Source organism: Oncorhynchus gorbuscha, linkage group LG05, assembly GCF_021184085.1.
Source record: "Oncorhynchus gorbuscha isolate QuinsamMale2020 ecotype Even-year linkage group LG05, OgorEven_v1.0, whole genome shotgun sequence".
In the NCBI taxonomy this organism is placed as follows: Eukaryota; Metazoa; Chordata; class Actinopteri; order Salmoniformes; family Salmonidae; genus Oncorhynchus; species Oncorhynchus gorbuscha.
Genome location: NC_060177.1, coordinates 8,714,896 through 8,739,541, shown reverse-complemented (window position 1 = coordinate 8,739,541; position 24,646 = coordinate 8,714,896). Strand labels below are relative to the sequence as shown.

At 46.7% G+C, this 24,646-nt stretch overlaps 1 protein-coding gene across 1 annotated transcript in view; it reads left to right on the top strand.

Moving 5' to 3' along the window:
• The first annotated feature begins 7,411 nt into the window (after positions 1 to 7,411).
• LOC124035397 (A disintegrin and metalloproteinase with thrombospondin motifs 7-like) overlaps positions 7,412 to 24,646 on the top strand; it is a 46,964-nt gene continuing 29,729 nt past the window's right edge. Inside the window, exons 1-12 of the mRNA XM_046348849.1 lie at positions 7,412 to 7,432; positions 7,565 to 7,661; positions 11,318 to 11,444; positions 12,185 to 12,398; positions 14,004 to 14,914; positions 14,971 to 15,143; positions 15,280 to 15,348; positions 15,436 to 15,657; positions 15,864 to 16,228; positions 16,759 to 16,911; positions 20,455 to 20,628; positions 22,126 to 22,272. Of these exons, the coding sequence (XP_046204805.1) occupies positions 7,412 to 7,432; positions 7,565 to 7,661; positions 11,318 to 11,444; positions 12,185 to 12,398; positions 14,004 to 14,914; positions 14,971 to 15,143; positions 15,280 to 15,348; positions 15,436 to 15,657; positions 15,864 to 16,228; positions 16,759 to 16,911; positions 20,455 to 20,628; positions 22,126 to 22,272 (2,673 nt within the window). The remainder of the gene's footprint in view (positions 7,433 to 7,564; positions 7,662 to 11,317; positions 11,445 to 12,184; positions 12,399 to 14,003; positions 14,915 to 14,970; positions 15,144 to 15,279; positions 15,349 to 15,435; positions 15,658 to 15,863; positions 16,229 to 16,758; positions 16,912 to 20,454; positions 20,629 to 22,125; positions 22,273 to 24,646) is intronic.

The following is a 24,646-nucleotide window of genomic DNA, read 5'->3' as shown; positions in this document are numbered from 1 at the left end:
ATTCAGAGCAGTCTGTCAGCTAAGGCTGGGTATGTGTCCTTTGGAGAGGTATTCAGAGCAGTCTGTCAGCTAAGGCTGGGTATGTGTCCTTTGAGAGGTATTCAGAGCAGTCTGTCAGCTAAGGCTGGGTATGTGTCCTTTGAGAGGTATTCAGAGCAGTCTGTCAGCTAAGGCTGGGTATGTGTCCTTTGAGAGGTATTCAGAGCAGTCTGTCAGCTAAGACTGGGTATGTGTTCTTTGAGAGGTATTCAGAGCAGTCTGTCAGCTAAGGCTGGGTATGTGTCCTTTGAGAGGTATTCAGAGCAGTCTGTCAGCTAAGGCTGGGTATGTGTCCTTTGAGAGGTATTCAGAGCAGTCTGTCAGCTAAGGCTGCGTATGTGTCCTTTGAGAGGTATTCAGAGCAGTCTGTCAGCTAAGGCTGGGTATGTGTCCTTTGAGAGGTATTCAGAGCAGTCTGTCAGCTAAGGCTGGGATGCTAAAGTCTGGCATATATTATTATTATTATTATGTGTCCTTTGAGAGGTATTCAGAGCAGTCTGTCAGCTAAGGATGGGTATGTGTCCTTTGAGAGGTATTCAGAGCAGTCTGTCAGCTAAGGCTGGGTATGTGTCCTTTGAGAGGTATTCAGAGCAGTCTGTCAGCTAAGGCTGGGTATGTGTCCTTTGAGAGGTATTCAGAGCAGTCTATCAGCTAAGACTGGGTATGTGTTCTTTGAGAGGTATTCAGAGCAGTCTGTCAGCTAAGGCTGGGTATGTGTCCTTTGAGAGGTATTCAGAGCAGTCTGTCAGCTAAGGCTGGGTATGTGTCCTTTGAGAGGTATTCAGAGCAGTCTGTCAGCTAAGGCTGCGTATGTGTCCTTTGAGAGGTATTCAGAGCAGTCTGTCAGCTAAGGCTGGGTATGTGTCCTTTGAGAGGTATTCAGAGCAGTCTGTCAGCTAAGGATGGGTATGTGTCCTTTGAGAGGTATTCAGAGCAGTCTGTCAGCTAAGGATGGGTATGTGTCCTTTGAGAGGTATTCAGAGCAGTCTGTCAGCTAAGACTGGGTATGTGTTCTTTGAGAGGTATTCAGAGCAGTCTGTCAGCTAAGGATGGGTATGTGTCCTTTGAGAGGTATTCAGAGCAGTCTGTCAGCTAAGACTGGGTATGTGTCCTTTGAGAGGTATTCAGAGCAGTCTGTCAGCTAAGACTGGGTATGTGTCCTTTGAGAGGTATTCAGAGCAGTCTGTCAGCTAAGGCTGGGTATGTGTCCTTTGAGAGGTATTCAGAGCAGTCTGTTAGCCAAGACTGGGTGTGTGTCCTTTGAGTTATTCAGAGTATCTATGTTCCCGAGTAGAGAAGTCTCAATTAGTCCTTTGTCTGCAACGCAACCAGAGGTCAAAGGGGTTATCGGACCACACTCTTGTGTGCATGCATTATGCAAATGTTTCACAGATTTTCCGGTGTCAACTGTCCTATCTGTTATGTGTTCGTAGCATTTACTCTCTACCTCAGGATATAGGGCACATTTGCCCAAGCCAGTGACGGGAGAGATAATGCAATAATGAGAGCATTGGGTAACTGTTTAAAGGGCATTTTTAAGACAGCAGGTGCCCCGAAATATTACTCCCTGACGGCTTCTTGTGAATATGGTTTATATAGTTATTTGTTTCTTGGGGGTTTTCATCCATAATGCATTGTTTGCTAGCTGATGAATATGTTTATTTTGACATTTAAGTAATTTATCAGACGTTCTTATCCAGAGAGACTTCCAGTCGCATTCATCTGAAAATAGCTATGTGGGACAACCTCATACCACAATCATAGTAAGTACAGGTTTTCCTCAAAGTGGCAATCAGCAATGTCAGAGCTACTAAGGTGGGGGTTAGTTCACATAAAAGCTCAGTCAATTTAAATTCATGTATTAGGCCCTAATCTATGGATTTCACATGACTGGGCAGGGGTGCAGCCAAGGGTGCACCTGGGAGACATAGGCTCACCCACATGGGTGCCAGGCCCACCCACTGGGGAGCTAGGCTCAGCCAATCAGAATGAGTTTTTCCTCACAAAAGGGCATTATTACAGCCAGAAATACTCCTCAGTTTCATCAGCTGTCCGGGTAGCTGGTCTCAGACGATCCCGCAGGTGAAGAAGCTGGATGTGGAGGTCCTGGGCTGGTGTGGTTACATGTGGTCTGCGGTTGTGAGGCCGGTTGGACGTACTGCCAAATTCTCTAAAACAATGTTGGAGGTGGCTTATGGTAGAGAAATGAACATTCAATTTTCTCGCCACAGCTCTGGTTGACATTCCTGCAGTCAGCATGCCAATTGTACACTCCCTCAACTTGAGACATCTGTGGCGTTGTGTGAAAAAAAACTTCACATTTTAGAGTGCCCTTTTATTGTCCCCAGCACAAGGTGCACCTGTGTGATGATCATGCTGTTTAAACAGCTTCTTGATATGCCACATCTGTCAGGTGGATGGATTATCTTGGAGAAATGCTCACTTAAAGGAATGTAAACACATTTGTGCACAAGATTTGAGAGAAAGACGATTTTTGTGCATATGGAACACTTTACATGTTGCGTTTTATATTTTTGTTCAGTATAGTTGGTTATTGTTTTCAGTGTCTGCTCTGCTTGCTATTTACTCAACCAGCATCTTTCCTGATAAGTGATGATCGCACAGTATGCTAATGTTGTACACTTTCAGCCTGACTTACCCCACGTGGACTGAGGAAGAGGTTGCTTAAGTTCCTTGGTACTCTGCATTAGGGCTTTGAGAGAGCAGCGTCTTGTAGTCAGGCTATTGAACTTCCGAAAGTCTTCACAGATGTGGGGCATGTAAGTCAGTATGAAGAAAACAAAACTACTGAAGCGCCCCACTATTAAGATGTTCTCAGTGATCATTGCTGAGGATCCCCCTTAGCTTGGGGAGAAGTGAACAACATGCTGCTAGTATTCATCTCATCTTTCTCATAGAAAAGGAGTTTCTGCCCAGCGTGTCTAGGGCAGTCCCAATAGGCCCAGTGTTTATATAGGACTTTTGCCAATACTCCAAGTATAAATCTTCATAATCCTACCCTGGAGGAAAGACAAATTGTTCATTATCATTAGTTGTGGCTTATGTAATGTACTGTAGGCTCTCTCCTGTATATGCTTGTATATGCTGTGTTTAAACTCCTTCAGAGTTTGATCCCAGGTTTAAAAAGGGGCCAAAAAGAGATCCGAAATGACCTCAGTCTTGCCTCACTGGTTCCCAACTTTTGATTGGTCTAGAGGAGCAGCTAATGATTTATTTGGTATTGACCACAGCATTGCGATTCACTGTCTACCAGGCGCAGTCCAGTTTTAGAATTTGGAGATGAGATGACAACTTGGGATTTTGAACGTGTTAAATTGGAATAACTCATGCCAGTTGGGGCATCTGTATGCCTCTGAGTGCATGTGTCATTCATTACTATGATTGAAGACTGGCATGATGTGGCTGAATTCCCAAAGATAATTACAAATTAGACGTCATGGAACGACCCTTTTATTTTGTTAACTTGTTTATTAAATGAGTTTAAGGTCAAAACCTAAGAATATCTCATGACTGCACGGCCAGACACGACTCCAACACCATCACTAAGTTTACGATGACACAATAGTGGCAGGCCTGATCACCGACAACGACGAGACAGCATATAGGGGGGAGGTCAGAGACCTGACCGTATGGTGCAAGTACAACAACCTCTCCCTCAACGTGATCATGACAAATGAGATGATTGTGGACTACAGGAAAAGGAGGACCAAGCACGCGCCCATTCTCCTCGACGGGCTGTATTGGAGCAGGTTGAGAGCTTCAAGTTCCTTGGCATCCACATCACCAACAATCTAACATGGTCCAAGCACACCAAGACAGTCGTAAAGAGGGCACGACAAAGCCTATTCCCCTCAGGAGAATGAAAAGATTTGGCATGGGTCCTGAGATCCTCAAAAATTTCTACAGCTGCACCATCAAGAGCATCCTGACGGGTTGCATCACTGCCTGGTATGGCAACTGCTTGGCCTCCAACGGCAAGGCACTACAGAGGGTAGTGTGTACAGCCCAGTACATCACTGGGGCAAAGCTTCCTGCCATCCAGGACCTCTATACCAGGCGATGTCAGAGGAAGGCCCTAAAATTTGTCAAAGGCTCCAGCCTTCCTAGTCATAGACAGTTCTCTCTGCTACCACACGGCAAGTGGTACCGGAGCACCAAGTTTAGGTCCAAGAAGCTTCTAAACAGATTCTACCCCCAAGCCATAAGACTCCTGAACATCTAATCAAATGGCTTCCCAGACTATTTGCATTGTCCCCCCTATTTTACACTGCTGCTACTCTCTGTTATTATCTATGCATAGTCACTTTAACTCTACCTACATGTACATATTACTTCAATTACCTCGACTAACATTGACTCTGTACCGGTACCCTCTAAATATAGTCTCTCTATTGTTATTTTACTGCTGCTCTTTAATTATTAACTTTTTATTTGATTTCTTAAAAGGGAATTGTTGGTATTTCACTGTAAGGTCTACATCTGTTGTATTCGGCGTGTGTGACAAATAGCATTTGATTTGAATGGGCAAGTTAGTGGAAAAGACTCCTCTGAATACTGATTAGAATTTCTGTTTGTGATTCATTTTCCTGTAGTATAATGATGATGACCAATTGTCTACAATGAATCTTCTGCCATGGATGGCAACATGTGGACAATTAACATCCCCCTGTAAATCATGGGTTTGGAGAGACCATTCAGCAGTATAGATTAATGCAGGAGGAGGCCTACCCTGGTAACAAGCTGCACCAAATTCTGATGTGTTGACATCTGCTCAGGCACCATCTTTTTATTCAATATTATTAAATGAGACGCTTCTGCGATTAATTCAGTTTTAGGCCATTTGAGGTTGGAAATTGAGCACAGATGGTCTTGCTTCTCTATACAGTCTTCAAATTCTATGAACAATCTCGAAGTGACTAAGAGCCTGTCTCTTTAGCGGGTACTCATAGGAGTATTGCAATTTAACTATAAGTGGGTTCAAAAAATGGAGCCTTCTGGAGATTGGAGGCTCGATTTGAATTTCACAAATGCAGGATATTTAATGTGTGTCTGGCATCATTCTTCTTGCCTGAAGAATGTTAAGTTGTTTCCTTCGATTTCACTACACAGACTAACCTATTTCTTTCCTTTATCACTTAGTGCTCAACACACTGCCCCTCTGTGCCCTTTTATAAAGGAATTTAGATTATAAAGAGTAACGTCACAACACTAACAAATGCATTTAATTCAACTAGTAACGACCCCACATTGCATGCTGTTTTTCATTATAACAAGGACAAAAAAAGCAATTACAACAACTGTAGCTGAATGCCTCTACTAAAGTGTATCTTTCACTAAGTCAATTATTTTTTTTCTAAAGAATCGCACCGAACTGTGATGTCATTATCCTGAAGCATCTTTGTCCTCTGTTATAACCATGATGGCTTAATGGCTTTCTTCTTTGGAATACTGAGCCGTGGTGAATTCTTGGTATTTCTATGTAGGCGGCTGATGACATGCCTCCTACTGTAGTTGGACTGAAGTCTGCTTGTACACAGTACTCTCTGACTCTCCTCTGGTTTGTGATTACATTATCCCATATAAACTGATGTGGATAGCAGAGATGACTTTTATGCCAAATGGCCTTTCAAGAGATAATGTCCTTGCCTTGTCGACTTGATGTCCTAGCTTTGCCAAGTGACTTGTGTTCACACAGATTTCAGATTAAATATGAACTTAGTATACCAAGCATTAGGAACACCTTCCTAATATGAAGTTGCACCTGCTTTTGCCCACAGAACAGCCTCAATTCGACAAGGTATGGACTCTACAAGGTGTTCCACAGGGATTCTGGCCCATGTTGACTCCAATGCTTCCCACAATTGTCAAGTTGGCTAGATGTCTTTTGGGTGGTGGACCATTCTAAGATACACACTGGAAACTGTTTAGTGTGAAAACCCAGCAGCTTTGCAGTTTTTGACACAAACCGGTGCACCTGGTACCTACTACCATACCCCGTTCAAAGGCACTTAAATCTTTTGTCTTGCTCATTCACTGTCTGAATGGCCCACATACACAATCCATGTCTCATGGCTTAAAATCCTTCTTTAATCCATCTCTTCCCCTTCATCTACACTGATTTGAAGTGGATTTAACAACTGACCTCAATAAGGGATCATAGCTTTCACCTGGATTCACCTGGTCAGTGTATGTAATGGAAAGAGCAGGTGTTCTTAATGTTTTGTATACTCAGTGTAGATGACATATTCTGTCTCTGGCGCAATGTAACCTCGTTTAGACTGTCTTGATAAGTAGTTCCTCTTTCGCCAATTATAGTGGAGTAAATCTGAGATAGAGATTGGCATTGCTCTGTGTTTATCATATCAGAACATGATAGTTTGCTATAGCTGTCACTGAATGTTTCATTTCCTATCATAGCAGGGGTCCGTTTACGATATCTTATGCAGTATTCACAAGTTTAAGTGCATTACAACTGGTGAGTTCTGGTATAAAATGAGTGGTTTCCACCCTTCAGGTTATTGTTCTGACTTTCCCAGGAAAGCCCAGGGGTTCTATTCAAGCCGCGTAGGAGTGTAGATATACATTTCTTTTATCAACATACTGCTACGAGCAAAATGTTGTGAGCTTCATTCTGCAGAATCCATTATGTGAGGGACCTGTGGTTCACCTAATACATCAGACATGCTCCTGAACATCCCTCTAATCTACGTCTCTGTTAGCCTCCACCTCCCTTCTCCCAGGGGTTGGCATGCTTCCCCTTCCTCTCCCAGGGGTTGCCGTGCCTCCCCTCCCTCTCCCAGGGGTTGCCGTGCCTCCCCTCCCTCTCCCAGGGGTTGCCGTGCCTCCCCATTCCTCTCACAGGGTTTGCCGTGCCTCCACCTCCCTCTCCCAGGGGTTGCCGTGCCTCCCCCTCCCTATCCCAGGGTTTGCCGTGCCTCCACCTCCCTCTCCCAGGGTTTGCCATGCCTTCTCCTCCCCTCCCTCCCAGGGGTTGCTGTGCCTCCACCTCCCTCTCCCGGGGTTTTCCGTGCCTCCACCTCCCTCTCCCGGGGTTTTCCGTGCCTCCGCCTCCCTTTCCCAGGGGTTGCTGTGCCTTCCCTCCCTCTCCCCTCCCAGTGGTTGCTGTCCTTTCCCCTCCCGCTCCCAGGGGTTGCTGTCCTTTCCCCTCCCGCTCCCAGGGGTTGCTGTGCTTTCCCCTCCCTCTCCCAGGGGTGCTGTGCCTCGCCCTCCCAGGGGTTGCTGTGCCTCGCCCTCCCAGGGGTTGCTGTGCCTCACCCTCCCCCCCCCCCTCTGCCAGGATTTGTCAGTCACGGTGTATATCAGCTAGCAGACAAAGCCGTCTCACTGGCCCATGCAGGAAGGACCAGCGGAGGTGAGAGGTTGGCCCCTGCTCAGAGGGGTTGGAAGCCCTGAGGGGGAGTAGAGGCTAATGACGGGGAGAAAGATGAGAGGAACAGATAAATTGGTCTCGCCCCTCAAGGGGTTTCCTTCTTGTCTTGTCCAGGGCTGTCTCACAACCACAACTCTCATCAGCGGCTCTCTAGATTTGAGACTTATTCTGGCTATGAGGTGTGACGTGAGGGATGTTGTCTCTGGGAGCTGTGAGTCGAGCAGAAGACAAAGATGGACAATAAAGTTTCTGTTCTCCATTCAGACAAGTCCCAGCTTGCCAGACAGAAGTTTGAGGATCATTAGAAATGTGTCTCCAATGGATTTCAGATTTCTTTGTGTTTTAAACTGCTGTAAACATTGACTTACAGTAACCCCTTTGCAAAATCTCAAGTTACCCTAATATTGCTGGGGATAAAATGTATAGTAATGTCTATAACTCATCATTAAGGATGACACGTTCTAAAATGAATAGCAGTATAATGTACACAGCTCAAAAAAATAAAGGGAACACTTAAACAACACAATGTAACTCCAAGTCAATCACACTTCTGTGAAATCAAACTGTCCACTTAGGAAGCAACACTGATTGACAATAAATGTCACATGCTGTTGTGCAAACGGAATAGACAACAGGTGGAAATTATAGGCAATTAGACTTAAATGTAAATATAAAGGAGTGGTTCTGCAGGTGGTGACCACAGACCACTTCTCAGTTCCTATGCTTCCTGGCTGATGTTTTGGTCACTTTTGAATGCTGGCGGTGCTTTCAGTCTAGTGGTAGCACACAAGTGGCTCAGGTAGTGCAACTCATCCAGGATGGCACATCAATGCGAGCTGTGGCAAGAAGGTTTGCTGTGTCTGTCAGCGTAGTGTCCAGAGCATGAAGGCGCTACCAGGAGACAGGCCAGTACATCAGGAGACGTGGAGGAGGCCGTAGGAGGGCAACAACCTAGCAGCAGGACCGCTACCTCCGCATTTGTGCAAGGAGGAGCACTGCCAGAGCCCTGCAAAATGACCTCCAGCAGGCCACAAATGTGCATGTGTCTGCTCAAACGGTCAGAAACAGACTCCATGAGTGTGGTATGAGGGCCCGACGTCCACAGGTGTGGGTTGTGCTTACAGCCCAACACCGTGCAGGACGTTTGGCATTTGCCAGAGAACACCAAGACTGATAAATTCGCCACTGGTGCCCTGTGCTCTTCACAGATGAAGGCAGGTTCACACTGAGCACATGTGACAGACGTGACAGAGTCTGGAGACGCCGTGGAGAACGTTCTGCTGCCTGCAACATCCTCCAGCATGACCGGTTTGGCGGTGGGTCAGTCATAGTGTGGGGTGGCATTTCTTTGGGGGGCCGCACACAACCCTCCATGTGCTTGCCAGAGGTAGCCTGACTGCCATTAGGTACCGAGATGAGATCCTCAGACCCCTTGTGAGACCATATGCTGGTGCGGTTGGCCCTGGGTTCCTCCTAATGCAAGACAATGCTAGACCTCATGTGGCTGGAGTGTGTCAGCAGGTCCTGCAAGAGGAAGGCCTGAATCCAATTGAGCACATCTGGGACATCATGTCTCGCTCCATCCACCAACGCCACGTTGCACCACAGACTGTCCAGGAGTTGGCTGATGCTTTAGTCCAGGTCTGGGAGGAGATCCCTCAGCAGACCATCCGCCACCTCATCAGGAGCATGCCCAGGCGTTGTAGGGAGGTCATACAGGCACGTGGAGGCCAGAAACACTACTGAGCCTCCTTTTGACTTGTTTTAAGGACATTACATCAAAGTTGGATCAGCCTGTAGTGTGGTTTTGCACTTTTTTTTGAGTGTGACTCCAAATCCAGACCTCCATGGGTTGATAAATTAAATTTCCATTGATAATTTTTGTGATTTTGTTGTCAGCACATTCATCTATGTAAAGAAAAAAAGTATTTCATAAGAATATTTCATTCAGTCAGATCTAGGATGTGTTATTTTAGTGTTCCCTTTATTTTTTTGAGCAGTGTATTAGCCTAACATTCATTTATATTCAGTCTTTTAATAATCATCCATGTTTCCAGAATTGCAGTGGTAATTTGACACCCCATAATGCCTGCGGGGACATATGAGTGGTTCCAGAGCATCCAGATCCCAGTCTATGGTCTTGTAATTACTGGATATACAGAGCCTTCAGAAAGTATTCAGACCCCTTCCCTTTTTCCACATTTTGTTATGTTACAGCCTTATTCTAAAATGTATTAAATAGTTTTTTTCCCTTATCAATCTACACATAATAGCCCATAATGACAAATCAAAAACAGTTTTTTAGACATTTTTGCAAATGTATTCTAATTAAATAACTGATATCACATTTACATAAGTATTCAGACCCTTTACTCAGTACTTTGTTGAAGCACCTTTGGCAGCGATTACAGCCTTGATTTTTCTTGGGTATGATGATACAAGCCTGGCACACCTGTATTCGGGACGTTCTCCCAATCTTCTCTGCAAATCCTCTCAATCTCTGTCAGGTTGGATGGGGAGAATTGCTGCACAGCTATTTTCCTATTTCTCAGAGATGTTCGATCGGGTTCAAGTCCATGCTCTGGCTTGGCAACTCAAGGACATCCTAGACTTGTCCTGAAGCCACTCCTGCATTGTCTTGGCTGTGTGCTTAGGGTTGTTGTCCTGTTGGAAGGTGAACCTTCACCACAGTCTGAGGTCCTGAGCGCTCTGGAGCAGGTTTTCATCAAGGATCTCTCTATACTTTGCTCCGTTCATCTTTCCCTTGATCCTGAATAGTCAACCTTTTGCTGAAAAACATCCCTCAATGCCAGTCCCTACCACCGACAACATCCCTCAATGCCAGTCCCTACCACCGACAAACATCCCCACAGTATGATGCTGCCACCACCATGCTTCACCTTAGGGATGGTGCCAGGTTTCCTCTAGGCATGACGCTTGGCATTCAGGCTAAAGAGTTCAATCTTGGTTTCATCAGACCAGAGATCTTGTTACTCATGGTCAGAATCTTTAGGTGTCTTTTGGCAAACTCCAAGCGGGCTGTCATGTTTTTTACTGAGGTGTGGCTTCGGTCTGGCCACTCTACCATAAAGGCCCGATTGGTGGAGTGCTGCAGAGATGGTTGTCCTTCTGGAAGGTACTCTTATCTCCATAGAGGAACTCTGGAACTCTATCAGAGTGACCATCATGTTCTTGGTCACTTCGCTTCACCCTTCTCACATTAGGTGTGCTCAGTTTGACTCTAGGAAGAGTCTTGGTGGTTCCAAACATCTTCAATTTAAGAATGATAGAGGCCACAGTGTTCTTGGGGACCTTCAATGCTGCAGACGTTTTTTGGTACCCTTCCCCAGATCTGACTCGATACGATCCTGTCTCGGAGCTCTACGGACAATTCCTTCGACCTCATGGCTTGGTTTTTGCTCTGACTTGCACTGTCAACTGTGGGACCTTATATATGTAACAGTATAATTTTAAACAGTCCCCTAGAATCCCATACCAATGGGCGTAAAAATGCTAGAACCAGGGACCTTCTGCACACATCAACAACAGTCAAAACGTCAAGGGGTCTGAATACTTTTCAAAAGCATTGTAGATGTGTTTACTGCAACTCAGTTGACTGACCAACATTTACTGTAGGAATCTGCTTTGAAAGCTATTAATCAGTAATGTATCTACAACTGTAGAAACATTTGACTTGTGTTCATGCCTGTGTGAGTTTCTGTTCTGAGACCTGCTGCTTGATGCGTGTGTGTGTGTGTGTGTGTGTGTGTGTGTGTGTGTGTGTGTGTGTGTGTGCGTGTGTGCGTGTGTGTGTGTGTGCGTGCGTGTTTCTAACAGCTGTTCCTGTGTATCCCTCTGGAATTCCAGGTGTCCAGCGACAGATTGTTCACTGTGTGGAGAGGACCTCTGGGATAGTAGAAGAGGGCTACTGTGACCCGACGACCCGTCCTGACGATAAACGAGCCAGCTGCAATGAGGAGCTTTGCCCAGCCATGTGAGTTTGCCCCCAGGACCAGATTTATACTGGGACAAGACCCACTGTAGGGCTTGCATGCTCTCTCACACGCACACACCTTTGTAAACACACACACGTACATGCACACACACGCACATACACACAAATCATACATGCGTTCATAAACACACCAGAAAGGCCTCCCGAGTGGCGCAGTGGTCTAAGGCACTGCATCTCAATGCTAGCTGTGCTGCTAGAGAGATTCTGGGTTTGAGTCCAGGCTCTGTCACAGCTGGACACGACCGGGAGACCCATGGGGCGGCGCACAATTGGCCCAGCATCGTCCGGGTTAAGGGAGGGTTTGGCCAGCAGGGATGTCCTTGTCCCATCGCGCTCTAGCGACTCCTGTGGCAGGCCGGGCGCAGTGTACGCTGACACGGTCGCCAGGTGTACGGTGTTTCCTGCGACACATTGGTGCAGCTGGCTTCCGGGTTAAGTGGGCATTGTGTCAAGAAGCAGTGCGGTTTGGTTGGGTTGTGTTTCGGAAGACGCACGGCTCTCGACCTTCGCCTCTCCAGAGTCTGTAGGGGAGTTGCAGCGATGAGACAAGACCATAACTACCAATTGAATACCATGAAATTGGGGGGGGGAAGGGGTAAAACAAATATTAGAATAATTAACACACCAGAAAGAATACACCCTCTCAAACATGCACTAAGCACAAACACACACACACATTACACTTTCTGTCTGTCTTTCTTTGTGACCATTCCATTCAGATGGTGGGTGGGCGAGTGGCAGAAGTGCTCGGCCACGTGCGGTGAGAAGGGCTTGGCCAAGAGGACGGTGCTGTGCATCCAGGCCGTGAGTCTGGAGGAGAACAGAGCCCTGCAGCTCTCTGAATGTCACCACATACCCAGGCCTGAGTCAGCGGCGCCTTGTAACGCTCATGTCCCCTGCCCCGCGGACTGGTCCACAGGCAACTGGTCTGAGGTGAGGAGGCCATTCAGGGGAATGTGATACGGCTCCAGCAGTGACTCACACAGAGAAGGGAGAGGCTAAGGAAGGAAGGAACATCTGGTCTCGTCTTGTTTAATGTGGAAAATGCTGAATTTTCTGCACTGGGAGTACAAGTTGAAACAGAGGCTAGTTTAACTCTGGTTCCATGATATTTGAGTGGAGTAGGCATGGGAAAGATTTTGAGGAAGCAGTTAACACACTATGTATAACCTAATTAAAATGTATACGAACTTAATTGTAAGTGAAAACTCTTATGAGCACCATGAAGAGGAGAGGAGGTGGACAGGTCCTGAAGGGTAGAGGAGGTGGACAGGTCCTGAAGGGTAGAGGAGGTGGACAGGTCCTGAAGGGTAGAGGAGGTGGACAGGTCCTGAAGGGTAGAGGAGGTGGACAGGTCCTGAAGGGTAGAGGAGGTGGACAGGTCCTGAAGGGTAGAGGAGGTGGACAGGTCCTGAAGGGTAGAGGAGGTGGACAGGTCCTGAAGGGTAGAGGAGGTGGACAGGTCCTGAAGGGTAGAGGAGGTGGACAGGTCCTGAAGGGTAGAGGAGGTGGACAGGTCCTGAAGGGTAGAGGAGGTGGACAGGTCCTGAAGGGTAGAGGAGGTGGACAGGTCCTGAAGGGTAGAGGAGGTGGACAGGTCCTGAAGGGTAGAGGAGGTGGACAGGTCCTGAAGGGTAGAGGAGGTGGACAGGTCCTGAAGGGTAGAGGAGGTGGACAGGTCCTGAAGGGTAGAGGAGGTGGACAGGTCCTGAAGGGTAGTCCTGAAGGTGGAGAGGAGGTGGAGGTCCTGAAGGGTAGAGGAGGTGGACAGGTCCTGAAGAGTAGAGGAGGTGGACAGGTCCTGAAGGGTAGAGGAGGTGGACAGGTCCTGAAGGGTAGAGGAGGTGGACAGGTCCTGAAGGGTAGAGGAGGTGGACAGGTCCTGAAGGGTAGAGGAGGTGGACAGGTCCTGAAGGGTAGAGGAGGTGGACAGGTCCTGAAGGGTAGAGGAGGTGGACAGGTCCTGAAGGGTAGAGGAGGTGGACGGGTCCTGAAGGGTAGAGGAGGTGGACGGGTCCTGAAGGGTAGAGGAGGTGGACGGGTCCTGAAGGGTAGAGGAGGTGGACAGGTCCTGAAGGGTAGAGGAGGTGGACAGGTCCTGAAGGGTAGAGGAGGTGGACAGGTCCTGAAGGGTAGAGGAGGTGGACAGGTCCTGAAGGGTAGAGGAGGTGGACAGGTCCTGAAGGGTAGACGGGTCCTGAGGTGGACAGGTCCTGAAGAGGAGAGGAGGTGGACAGGTCCTGAAGAGGAGAGGAGGTGGACAGGTCCTGAAGAGGAGAGGAGGTGGACAGGTCCTGAAGGGTAGAGGAGGTGGACGGGTCCTGAAGGGTAGAGGAGGTGGACGGGTCCTGAAGGGTAGAGGAGGTGGACAGGTCCTGAAGAGAGGTGTGTACAGGTCCTGAAGATTAGGTGTGTACAGTACCATGTTGTTTATAAAGTTGGCACTCTAACTGGTGTTTAGCGGGTGTAAATATAAAGCTGTGGAATCGATCAGTTACCAGTCTGTCCTAATCTGACCCTCCTCTGCTTCTCCCATAGTGCTCGCTGACATGTGGTGGTGGTGTGCGGAGCCGAAAGGTTGTCTGTTCCAGAAACACAGGGGTGGACTGTGACCCCCGAAAGAATCCCAGTTCTCTTACTCCATGCTACCTCCAGGACTGTCCTCAGATCATCGACGTCTTCGGTGGCAGCAACGACTGGTCTGGCAGTGGTTCGTCAAGCAAGGAAATCAACGAAATCAACTCCATCCCTGACTCTAACCCCCTGCCCAAACACAGTACAACTAGGGCTCAGCCAAGGGCCCCTAACAATCTAAATAACATCATCCCCCACCTGAATCACATTGACAAGACTACTGACAACTCAGCCAAAAACAATGTACCTGTGGACGATTTTTACTACGACTACAACTTCATCAAATTCCACGAGGACATTTCCTACGACTTTGGCTTGGGGAACAACGGTAAAGACTTGGTGGATGATCTTGGACCAGATCCACAACAGGAACCTAAACCAAGTTCTAGTGCAGAAGAACATGTTTACAGAGAAACTACAACAGATCCTCCCACAGCTACCTCACCCATTTCTACCACTTTTAAGACGACTCCTTTCATTAGGGAAGTTGAGGAACCACAAGACCCTAACCTGGACCATGCAGAGATTGATGGAAGACTACAGACGGAGAAACCCAATGAAGTAGAGCGAGAGGAGGAGGATTTACTCCTTTCAGAGGACTATTTTCTACCTGTTTCCACCACACCCTCAGCACCAGTTTTAGAGACCAGGTTATCACAAAGCTGGAAAGAAACAAACAGTAATTTTGGTTGGCCTCATTACCTCAGCACAGCAGCCAGCCCAGTGCCTACTAGCATGGGAACCACTGAGAACACACATGGGCCCCATAGTGAAAAAATGATGATGAAAACACTGACATTTATGTCCATTTTGATGTGAAAGACAGCAATGTTGGTACAACCATCGAATGTACCACCACTGCCCCTGTCAGCCATGACTATGAAGATGGCACCGAACCCACAACAATGGTAGAAGAGGTGAAAGAAGTGGGTGTTTTGGACTACAATTCCCACCAGGAGACTGCAATTGGACTACAATCCCCTGGCTACCAAGATGAAAAGGAGAGCCCGCTTCCACCCTGGATCCACCTTCCCCAGGACCTGTGTTTGAGTTTGAAACATACGAGGACAGCTTTTTCACCACAACCCTGTCCCAATGGGAGGCAACCACCTCTCTTCCATACGAGCCACCAGCCCCAAACTCCACTGGGAATTACAATGGCTTTTTCCTGGTGAACCAGACTTTGATCAGCAGGACTTTGAAATTGAGCCCAAAGCTGATAGCGAAGCCAATTTAGGGGTCACCGACAGTGACTTCACCGTGACCTCACGTCCTGTGCCTCAGGAGCCACATCTTCCACCCTCTCCTCTCCCACCTCTTTCCCATTCACTCTCAGGAAACCAGGAGAACATCCAACACAGCACATCAACAACTGGAAGTGACTCTCCTCCTCCTACTCATCTGGAAGGAGACCCTCAGTCACCACCTCCGTCAATGTTGACAGAGCCAGCCACATCCCAGTTAGAGACAGACATTTCAGCACAGTCCTCCACGACTGGGCCAACTCCATCTAAAGGGGCCAATGCGGGCCCTCCAGTCCCCCCTCCCCATACGGGTGGTCAGAGATTGACTACAATGAGATCCTCATCCCCCCATGCTGAGATCCAGGGGCATGGACCCTTCCCTCACATACCGACCCCCAGTGGATGTCACCACAACCACTCCCCAGGATGGCACGAAACCCCCCACCCAGTCCCCTGAGCCAGCCGTGCCCCCACCCAGTCCCCTGAGCCAGCCGTGCCCCCACCCATTCCCCTGAGCCAGCCGTGCCCCCCACCCATTCCCCTGAGCCAGCCGTGCCCCCCACCCATTCCCCTGAGCCAGCCGTGCCCCCCACCCAGTCCTCTGAGCCAGCCGTGCCCCCCACCCATTCCCCTGAGCCAGCCGTGACCCCCACCCATTCCCCTGAGCCAGCCGTGCCCCCCACCCAGTCCCCTGAGCCAGCCGTGCCTCCCACCCATTCCCCTGAGCCAGCCGTGCCCCCACCCAGTCCTCTGTGCCAGCCATGCTCACTCTGCCAACCCATTCTCCCACCACACTCGTGGACACCAGAGCTGACCCCAGTGCCAAGCCCAGCTTCCACTCCAAACGCCACAGCTTCCTTCTGGAGAGCCGGCAACTGGAGCGCAGTGAGTTGCAACACTCTCTATGCATTCCACACATTCTCCCTGGTGTAAATGTAGTGTGTAGGAGGAACAATGCCCAGCAGTGTGCCACTATTAATGTCCCCATCCCTTTAATATGCTGACATACCGTCACCCTGGCCTCAGGTCCCTACATAAACAACCCAACTCTCCTATCATGGTGAGTGGCTGCTCTCTGACATTTACATTTACATTTAAGTCATTTAGCAGACGCTCTTATCCAGAGCGACTTCAGATTGCCAGCAGGGAAATATATCAGCCCGACAGGTCATGACACAGTGAATGCCACTTTCTGTCTGTGTTTTAACAGTGAAATCAAATGCACTCTCTCTCAAAGTCAACCACATTCACTCTGTAAAGAAACACAGAACAGTCTCTCGTAATTCCATTGTGTTGGGTTTTTCAATGAGGAAGTATTTTGTCCTCCGTGACTAATCTCTATGTATCTGAATGGGCTGCAACAAGACATTGAATGATGCCTGGTTCACTCCTCACTGCCTCCCCTTGTGTTGTAGTGTTCTACTAGCTGTGGTCTGGGGGCCATCTGGAGGCTGGTGGTCTGCAGCACGGGACTGGAGTCTGACTGTGACCTGACCAAGAGGCCTGTGCCGGCCCGGCGCTGCTACCTCCGACCCTGCTCTTCCTGGAGGATAGGAAACTGGACCAAGGTGAGGCCCCACACCAGGGGGTGGACGATAATGGAATGTTGTAGCGATAACTCAGGGATGATAAGGGAATGTTGTAGCGATAACTCAGGGACGATAATGGAATATTGTAGCGATAACTCAGGGACGATAATGGAATATTGTAGCGATAGCTCGGGATGATAAGGGAATGTTGTAGCGATAGCTCAGGGACGATAATGGAATATTGTAGCGATAGCTCGGGATGATAAGGGAATGTTGTAGCGATAACTCAGGGACGATAATGGAATATTGTAGCGATAGCTCGGGATGATAAGGGAATGTTGTAGCAATAGCTCGGGGATGATAAGGGAATGTTGTAGCAATAACTCAGGGATGATATGGGAATGTTGTAGCAATAACCCAGGGATGATAAGGGAATGTTTTATCGATAACCCGTGCTTCTACACCTGCATTGCTTGCTGTTTGGGGTTTTAGGCTGGGTTTCTGTACAGCACTTTGAGATATCAGCTGATGTACGAAGGGCTATATAAATACATTTGATTTGATTTGATGATAAGGGAATGTTGTAGCGATAACTCAGGGATGATAAGGGAATGTTGTATCGATAACCCAGGGATGATAAGGGAATGTTGTAGCGATAACTCAAGGACGATAAGGGAATGTTGTAGCGATAACTCAGGGACTATAAGGGAATGTTTAGCGATAACTCAGGGACGATAAGGGAATGTTGTAGCGATAACTCAGGGACGATAATGGAATGTTGTAGCGATAACTCAGGCGCGATAATGGAATGTTGTAGCGATAACTCAGGGACGATAATGGAATGTTGTAGCGATAACTCAGGGATGATAAGGGAATGTTGTAGCGACAACTCAGGGGTGATAAGGGAATGTTGTAGCGATAACTCAGGGATGATAAGGGAATGTTGTATCTAACTCAGGGACGATAAGGGAATGTTGTAGCGATAACTCAGGGATGATAAGGGAATGTTGTAGTGATAACTCAGGGGTGATAAGGGAATGTTGTAGCGATAACTCAGGGGTGATAAGGGAATGTTGTAGCGATAACTCAGGGGTGATAAGGGAATGTTGTAGCGATAACTCAGGGATGATAAGGGAATGTTGTAGCGATAACTCAGGGGTGATAAGGGAATGTTGTAGCGATAACTCAGGGATGATAAGGGAATGTTGTATCTAACTCAGGGATGGTTCAATAATGTTGTATCTGTAAGGGGTGCGTAACCGGTGGCAGGGAAGTCAGATGCAGAAGAGCAGAACTTGGCTGTTCCACTGGATGCCATAAGGTGAATGCACCAATTTGTAAGTCGCTCTGGATAAGAGCGTCTGCTAAATGACTTAAATGTAATGTAATGTAATAGCCGGAGCAGTTTAATAGCAAAACCAACTGCAATAAAAATAACAAGATATTGGGTACAAAAACCCAACGCGCACCAATCAACACGTGCACAAGCACTTACAAATAAACAATCCCACACAAAGACATGGGGGAACAGAGGGTTAAATACACAATAAGTGATTGAGGGAATTGAAACCAGGTGTGAGGAAAAACAAGACAAAACACATGGAAAATGAAAAGTGGATCGATGATGGCTAGAAGACCGGCGACGCCGACCGCCGAGTGCCGCCCGAACAAGGAGATGATCTGACTTCGGCGGAAGTCGTGACAGTATCATGACTCATGTTTGGGACGATAATGAAATGTTGTGTCATGACTCAGGCATGGGACGATAATGGAATGTTGTAGTGATAACTCAGGGAAGGGACAATAATGGAATAGTGTAGCAATAACTCTGGGATGGGCCGATAATGGAATGGTGTAGCAATAACTCTGGGAAGGGACGATAATGGTGTAGCAATAACTCTGGGAAGGGACGATAATGGAATAGTGTAGCAATAACTCTGGGAAGGGACAATAATGGAATAGTGTAGCAATAACTCTGGGATGGGCCGATAATGGAATGGTGTAGCAATAACTCTGGGAAGGGACGATAATGGTGTAGCAATAACTCTGGGAAGGGACAATAATGGAATGGTGTAGCAATAACTCTGGGAAGGGACAATAATGGTGTAGCAATAACTCTGGGAAGGGACGATAATGGAATGGTGTAGCAATAACTCTGGGATGAGCCGATAATGGAATGGTGGAGCAATAACTCTGGGAAGGGACGATAATGGAATGGTGTAGCAATAACTCTGGGAAGGGACAATAATGGAATGGTGTAGCAATAACTCTGGGAAGGGACGATAATGGTGTAGCAATAACTCTGGGATGGGCCGATAATGGAATGGTGTAGCAATAACTCTGGGATGGGCCGATAATGGAATGGTGGAGCAATAACTCAGGGAAGGGACGATAATGGAATGGTGTAGCAATAACTCTGGGAAGGGAAGATAATGGTGTAGCAATAACTCTGGGATGGGCCGATAATGGAATGGTGTAGCAATAACTCTGGGAAGGGACGATAATGGTGTAGCAATAACTCTGGGATGGGCCGATAATGGAATGGTGTAGCAATAACTCTGGGAAGGGACGATAATGGTGTAGCAATAACTCTGAGATGGGCTGATAATGGAATGGTGTAGCAATAACTCTGGGAAGGGACGATAATGGTGTAGCAATAACTCTGGGATGGGCCGATAATGGAATGGTGTAGCAATAACTCTGGGAAGGGACGATCATGGAATGGTGTAGCAATAACTCTGGGAAGGGACGATCATGGAATGGTGTAGCAATAACTCTGGGAAGGGCCGATAATGGAATGGTGTAGCAATAACTCTGGGAAGGGCCAATAATGGAATGGTGTAGCAATAACTCTGGGAAGGGACGATAATGGAATGGTGGAGCAATAACTCTGGGAAGGGACAATAATGGAATGGTGTAGGAATAACTCTGGGATGGGACGATAATGGAATGGTGGAGCAATAACTCTGGGAAGGGACAATAATGGAATGGTGTAGGAATAACTCTGGGAAGGGACAATAATGGAATGGTGTAGGAATAACTCTGGGAAGGGACGATAATGGTGTAGCAATAACTCTGGGAAGGGACAATAATGGAATGGTGTAGGAATAACTCAGGGAAGGGACGATAATGTTGTAGCAATAAGTACAATAACAATAAGGGAAGGGACGATATTGGAATGTTGTATCATGACACAGGGATGATAATAGAATGTTGTATCATGACCCAGGGATGATAATGGAATGTTGTATCATAACCCAGGGATGATAATGGAATGTTGTATCCTGACTCGGGGATGTTAATGGAATGTTGTATCATGACTCAGGGATGATAATGGAATGTTGTATCATGACTCAGGGATGATAATGGAATGTTGTATCATGACTCAGGCATGGGACAATAATGGAATGTTATCGCTGATAACTCATGGATGGGGCGATAATGGAATGTTGTATTGCAAAAACAATGATGGGATAATGGAATATTAATGCATTAATAATACATCAGTCAGTATAGTATCAAGCAACTTTTGATCACGATAACAGGATTGTTTAATGTCCCTCTCACCCTCTTTCGCCCCAGTGTTCCAAGAACTGTGGTGGTGGGGTGACCCTGCGTGAGATCCAGTGCTTTGACACCAGGGACCAGAGGCCTTTGCGGCCCTTCCACTGTCAGACCGTGTCTACCCGGCCGGTGGCCCGCATGCCCTGCCTACCCCAGCCCTGCCTGGACTGGTACTCTTCTTCCTGGGGACAGGTTAGTTATATCCTTTCCTCCCATCTCCTTCACTCCTCACCTCTCTCCTTACTACCCATAGTTATGCCTAACCACTCACTGTGATAGTTGTTGTTATCTTCTGTGACAGTTCATTTGTAGTAAAAGTTATCATCACTGTGATAGTTGATGTGTAATAAGGGGTTATCACTGTGATAGCGGATGTGTATACGGAGTAATATTTACTGTGATAATTGATGTGTAATAAGGGGTTATCACTGTGATAGTTGATGTGTAATAAGGGGTTATCACTGTGATAGTTGATGTGTAATAAGGGGTTATCACTGTGATAGTTGATGTGTAGTAAGGGGTTATCACTGTGATAGTTGATGTGTCTAAGGGGTTATCACTGTGATAGTTGATGTGTAGTAAGGGGTTATCACTGTGATAGTTGATGTGTAATAAGGGGTTATCACTGTGATAGTTGATGTGTAATAAGGGGTTATCACTGTGATAGTTGATGTGTAGTAAGGGGTTATCACTGTGATAGCTGATGTGTAATAATGAGTTATCACTGTGATAGTTGATGTGTAGTAAGGGGTTATCACTGTGATAGTTGATGTGTAATAAGGGGTTATCACTGTGATAGTTGATGTGTAGTAAGGGGTTATCACTGTGATAGTTGATGTGTAGTAAGGGGTTATCACTGTGATAGTTGATGTGTAATAAGGGGTTATCACTGTGATAGTTGATGTGTAGTAAGGGGTTATCACTGTGATAGTTGATGTGTAATAAGGGGTTATCACTGTGATAGTTGATGTGTAATAAGGGGTTATCACTGTGATAGTTGATGTGTAATAAGGGGTTATCACTGTGATAGTTGATGTGTAATAAGGGGTTATCACTGTGATAGTTGATGTGTAATAAGGGGTTATCACTGTGATAGTTGATGTGTAATAAGGGGTTATCACTGTGATAGTTGATGTGTAATAAGGGGTTATCACTGTGATAGTTGATGTGTAATAAGGGGTTATCACTGTGATAGTTGATGTGTAGTAAGGGGTTATCACTGTGATAGTTGATGTGTAATAAGGGGTTATCACTGTGATAGTTGATGTGTAATAAGGGGTTATCACTGTGATAGTTGATGTGTAATAAGGGGTTATCACTGTGATAGTTGATGTGTAATAAGGGGTTATCACTGTGATAGTTGATGTGTAGTAAGGGGTTATCACTGTGATAGTTGATGTGTAGTAAGGGGTTATCACTGTGATAGTTGATGTGTAATAAGGGGTTATCACTGTGATAGTTGATGTGTAGTAAGGGGTTATCACTGTGATAGTTGATGTGTAATAAGGAGTTATCACTGTGATAGTTGATGTGTAATAAGGGGTTATCATCACTGTGATAGTTGATGTGTAATAAGGAGTTACCTACATAGTTACCCTCATGCAATGTTAAGTGCTTTGAGACTGTCTGAAAAGCACTACGTACAGTCATGGTTATCCTTAAAAGTGTGTGTGTGTGTGTGTTTCCCAGTGCTCTGAGGTGTGTGGGGGAGGGGAGCAGCAGCGTCTGGTTACCTGTCCAGAAGAGGATCGCTGTGACGAGGCCCATCTGCCCAGCAACATCCAGGCCTGTAACAGCCAACCCTGTACCCAATGGGTCACTGGCTCCTGGGGACAGGTAAGAGAAGCATACTGTGCACACAAACACAGCCTACAGGTGTTGTGTGTATGTGAAGGATGTACCATTGTGCCTTCGTTTACAGTAATGTTGCATTGTATTGTGTACCTGAGCACATGCACCCACACAGAGAAACAATCACAGACAATCACAGAACCATACAACGTGATTGTTTACGCTCTGCGGTAGTAGATGTTCTGTCTTCAAATTTAATGTGTGAATCACAATACAGGATTGAAAAAATTCAGGATTGTAAACAACGCAATAGGAACTCCTAGGTGGGAGAGGAGAATAGAATGGAACTCCTAGGTGGGAGAGTAGAATAGAATGGAACCCCTAGGTGGGAGAGTAGAATAGAATGGAACCCCTAGGTGGGAGAGTAGAATAGAATGGAACCCCTAGGTGGGAGAGTAGAATACAATGGAACTCCTAGGTGGGAGAGTAGAATAGAATGGAACTCCTAGGTGGGAGAATAGAATAGAATGGAACTCCTAGGTGGGAGAGTAGAATAGAATGGAACTCCTAGGTGGGAGAGTAGAATAGAATGGAACTCCTAGGTGGGAGAGTAGAATAGAATGGAACTCCTAGGTGGGAGAATAGAATAGAATGGAACTCCTAGGTGGGAGAGGAGAATAGAATGGAACCCTAGGTGGGAGAATAGAATAGAATGGAACCCTAGGTGGGAGAATAGAATAGAATGGAACCCTAGGTGGGAGAGGAGAATAGAATGGAACTCCTAGGTGGGAGAATAGAATAGAATGGAACTCCTAGGTGGGAGAGTAGAATAGAATGGAACTCCTAGGTGGGAGAGTAGAATAGAATGGAACTCCTAGGTGGGAGAGTAGAATAGAATGGAACTCCTAGGTGGGAGAGTAGAATAGAATGGAACTCCTAGGTGGGAGAGTAGAATAGAATGGAACTCCTAGGTGGGATAGTAGAATAGAATGGAACTCCTAGGTGGGAGAGTAGAATAGAATGGAACTCCTAGGTGGGAGAATAGAATAGAATGGAACTCCTAGGTGGGAGAATAGAATAGGTGGGAGAATAGAATAGAATGGAACCCCTAGGTGGGAGAGTAGAATAGAATGGAACTCCTAGGTGGGAGAGTAGAATAGAATGGAACCCCTAGGTGGGAGAGTAGAATAGAATGGAACTCCTAGGTGGGAGAATAGAATAGAATGGAACTCCTAGGTGGGATAGTAGAATAGGTGGGAGAATAGAATAGAATGGAACCCCTAGGTGGGAGAGTAGAATAGAATGGAACTCCTAGGTGGGAGAATAGAATAGAATGGAACCCCTAGGTGGGAGAGTAGAATAGAATGGAACTCCTAGGTGGGAAATTCACAAACGCATGCAAATTTTAACTGAATGAAAATGGAGCTTTGCTTTGCTTTGAATAACACAGAAACTCATATTACCTCATGAGAACTCTACAAAGACTTTCTCTTCAGTAAAGAGTAGAATGACTGTGGTTTTGTTAAAACCCGCAATACAAAGCAATTTCTGAGTCTGAACTAGAAAGCTTCAAAAATGATTATTGACTTCAAGCTGCAGAAGGTGAGCACCCCAACATGTTTCAGACCTCATGCTGTTCAGCCAGCATTTATATGACTCATCCAGAGCCCACAACCCCTCCATCACTCCTTCCATCCTCCCTCAGAAGTTGCAGCCAAACCAGTCGTTGATAGCAGCAAGTACTGCTTTAATCCCAAACCACGTCAAAACTGCAAGACACCCTTTACTAGGAGGGAGAGAGGAAGAGAAAATGCACACACACCAAGTCCTCCACTAAGCCTTTGTATTGCCTCCCTCGAGCTAGTGTCTGACCTAGCTTAACACGAGCACACACACAGAGCCAGGCTCCCTATGGATCTGTGTGTTTGTGTGTGCCAGGCACGTGCCCACCTCAAGGGGCTTGATGAGGAATGACTTTCACCATGATTAGAATGTGGGGGAGATGGAGCCATCAGGCCTGCTGCTGTGTAGCTGATGTGCTTTGATTTGCTCGGTGGTAATGGCCTTAAGAGGAGGGAGAGCCAGACTGAGCCAGGCTGGTGTGATACACTATAGGAAGCAAGGAAGCTATTGACGTGGGTAGCCTAGGTTTGTGGCAGACGCTGTGCATCTAATCTAATTACTGTGATCAAGAACACTCTATAAATGGACTGATGTCGTAGTTTCTGCTCATTACCGACCGGATCAATCACTGCCTGTTGTCAATCAATGTTCTTGGTGAACTGTGATTAAAACTGTGTTTGCCTGTTGTTCTGTGGAAAAACACCTTGTCACTGACATAGGATTGGATCATTATTGAGCCTTTTTGGATGATTGCACTCCATGTATTTATCTGTTAAGGGACACACACAACACCAGT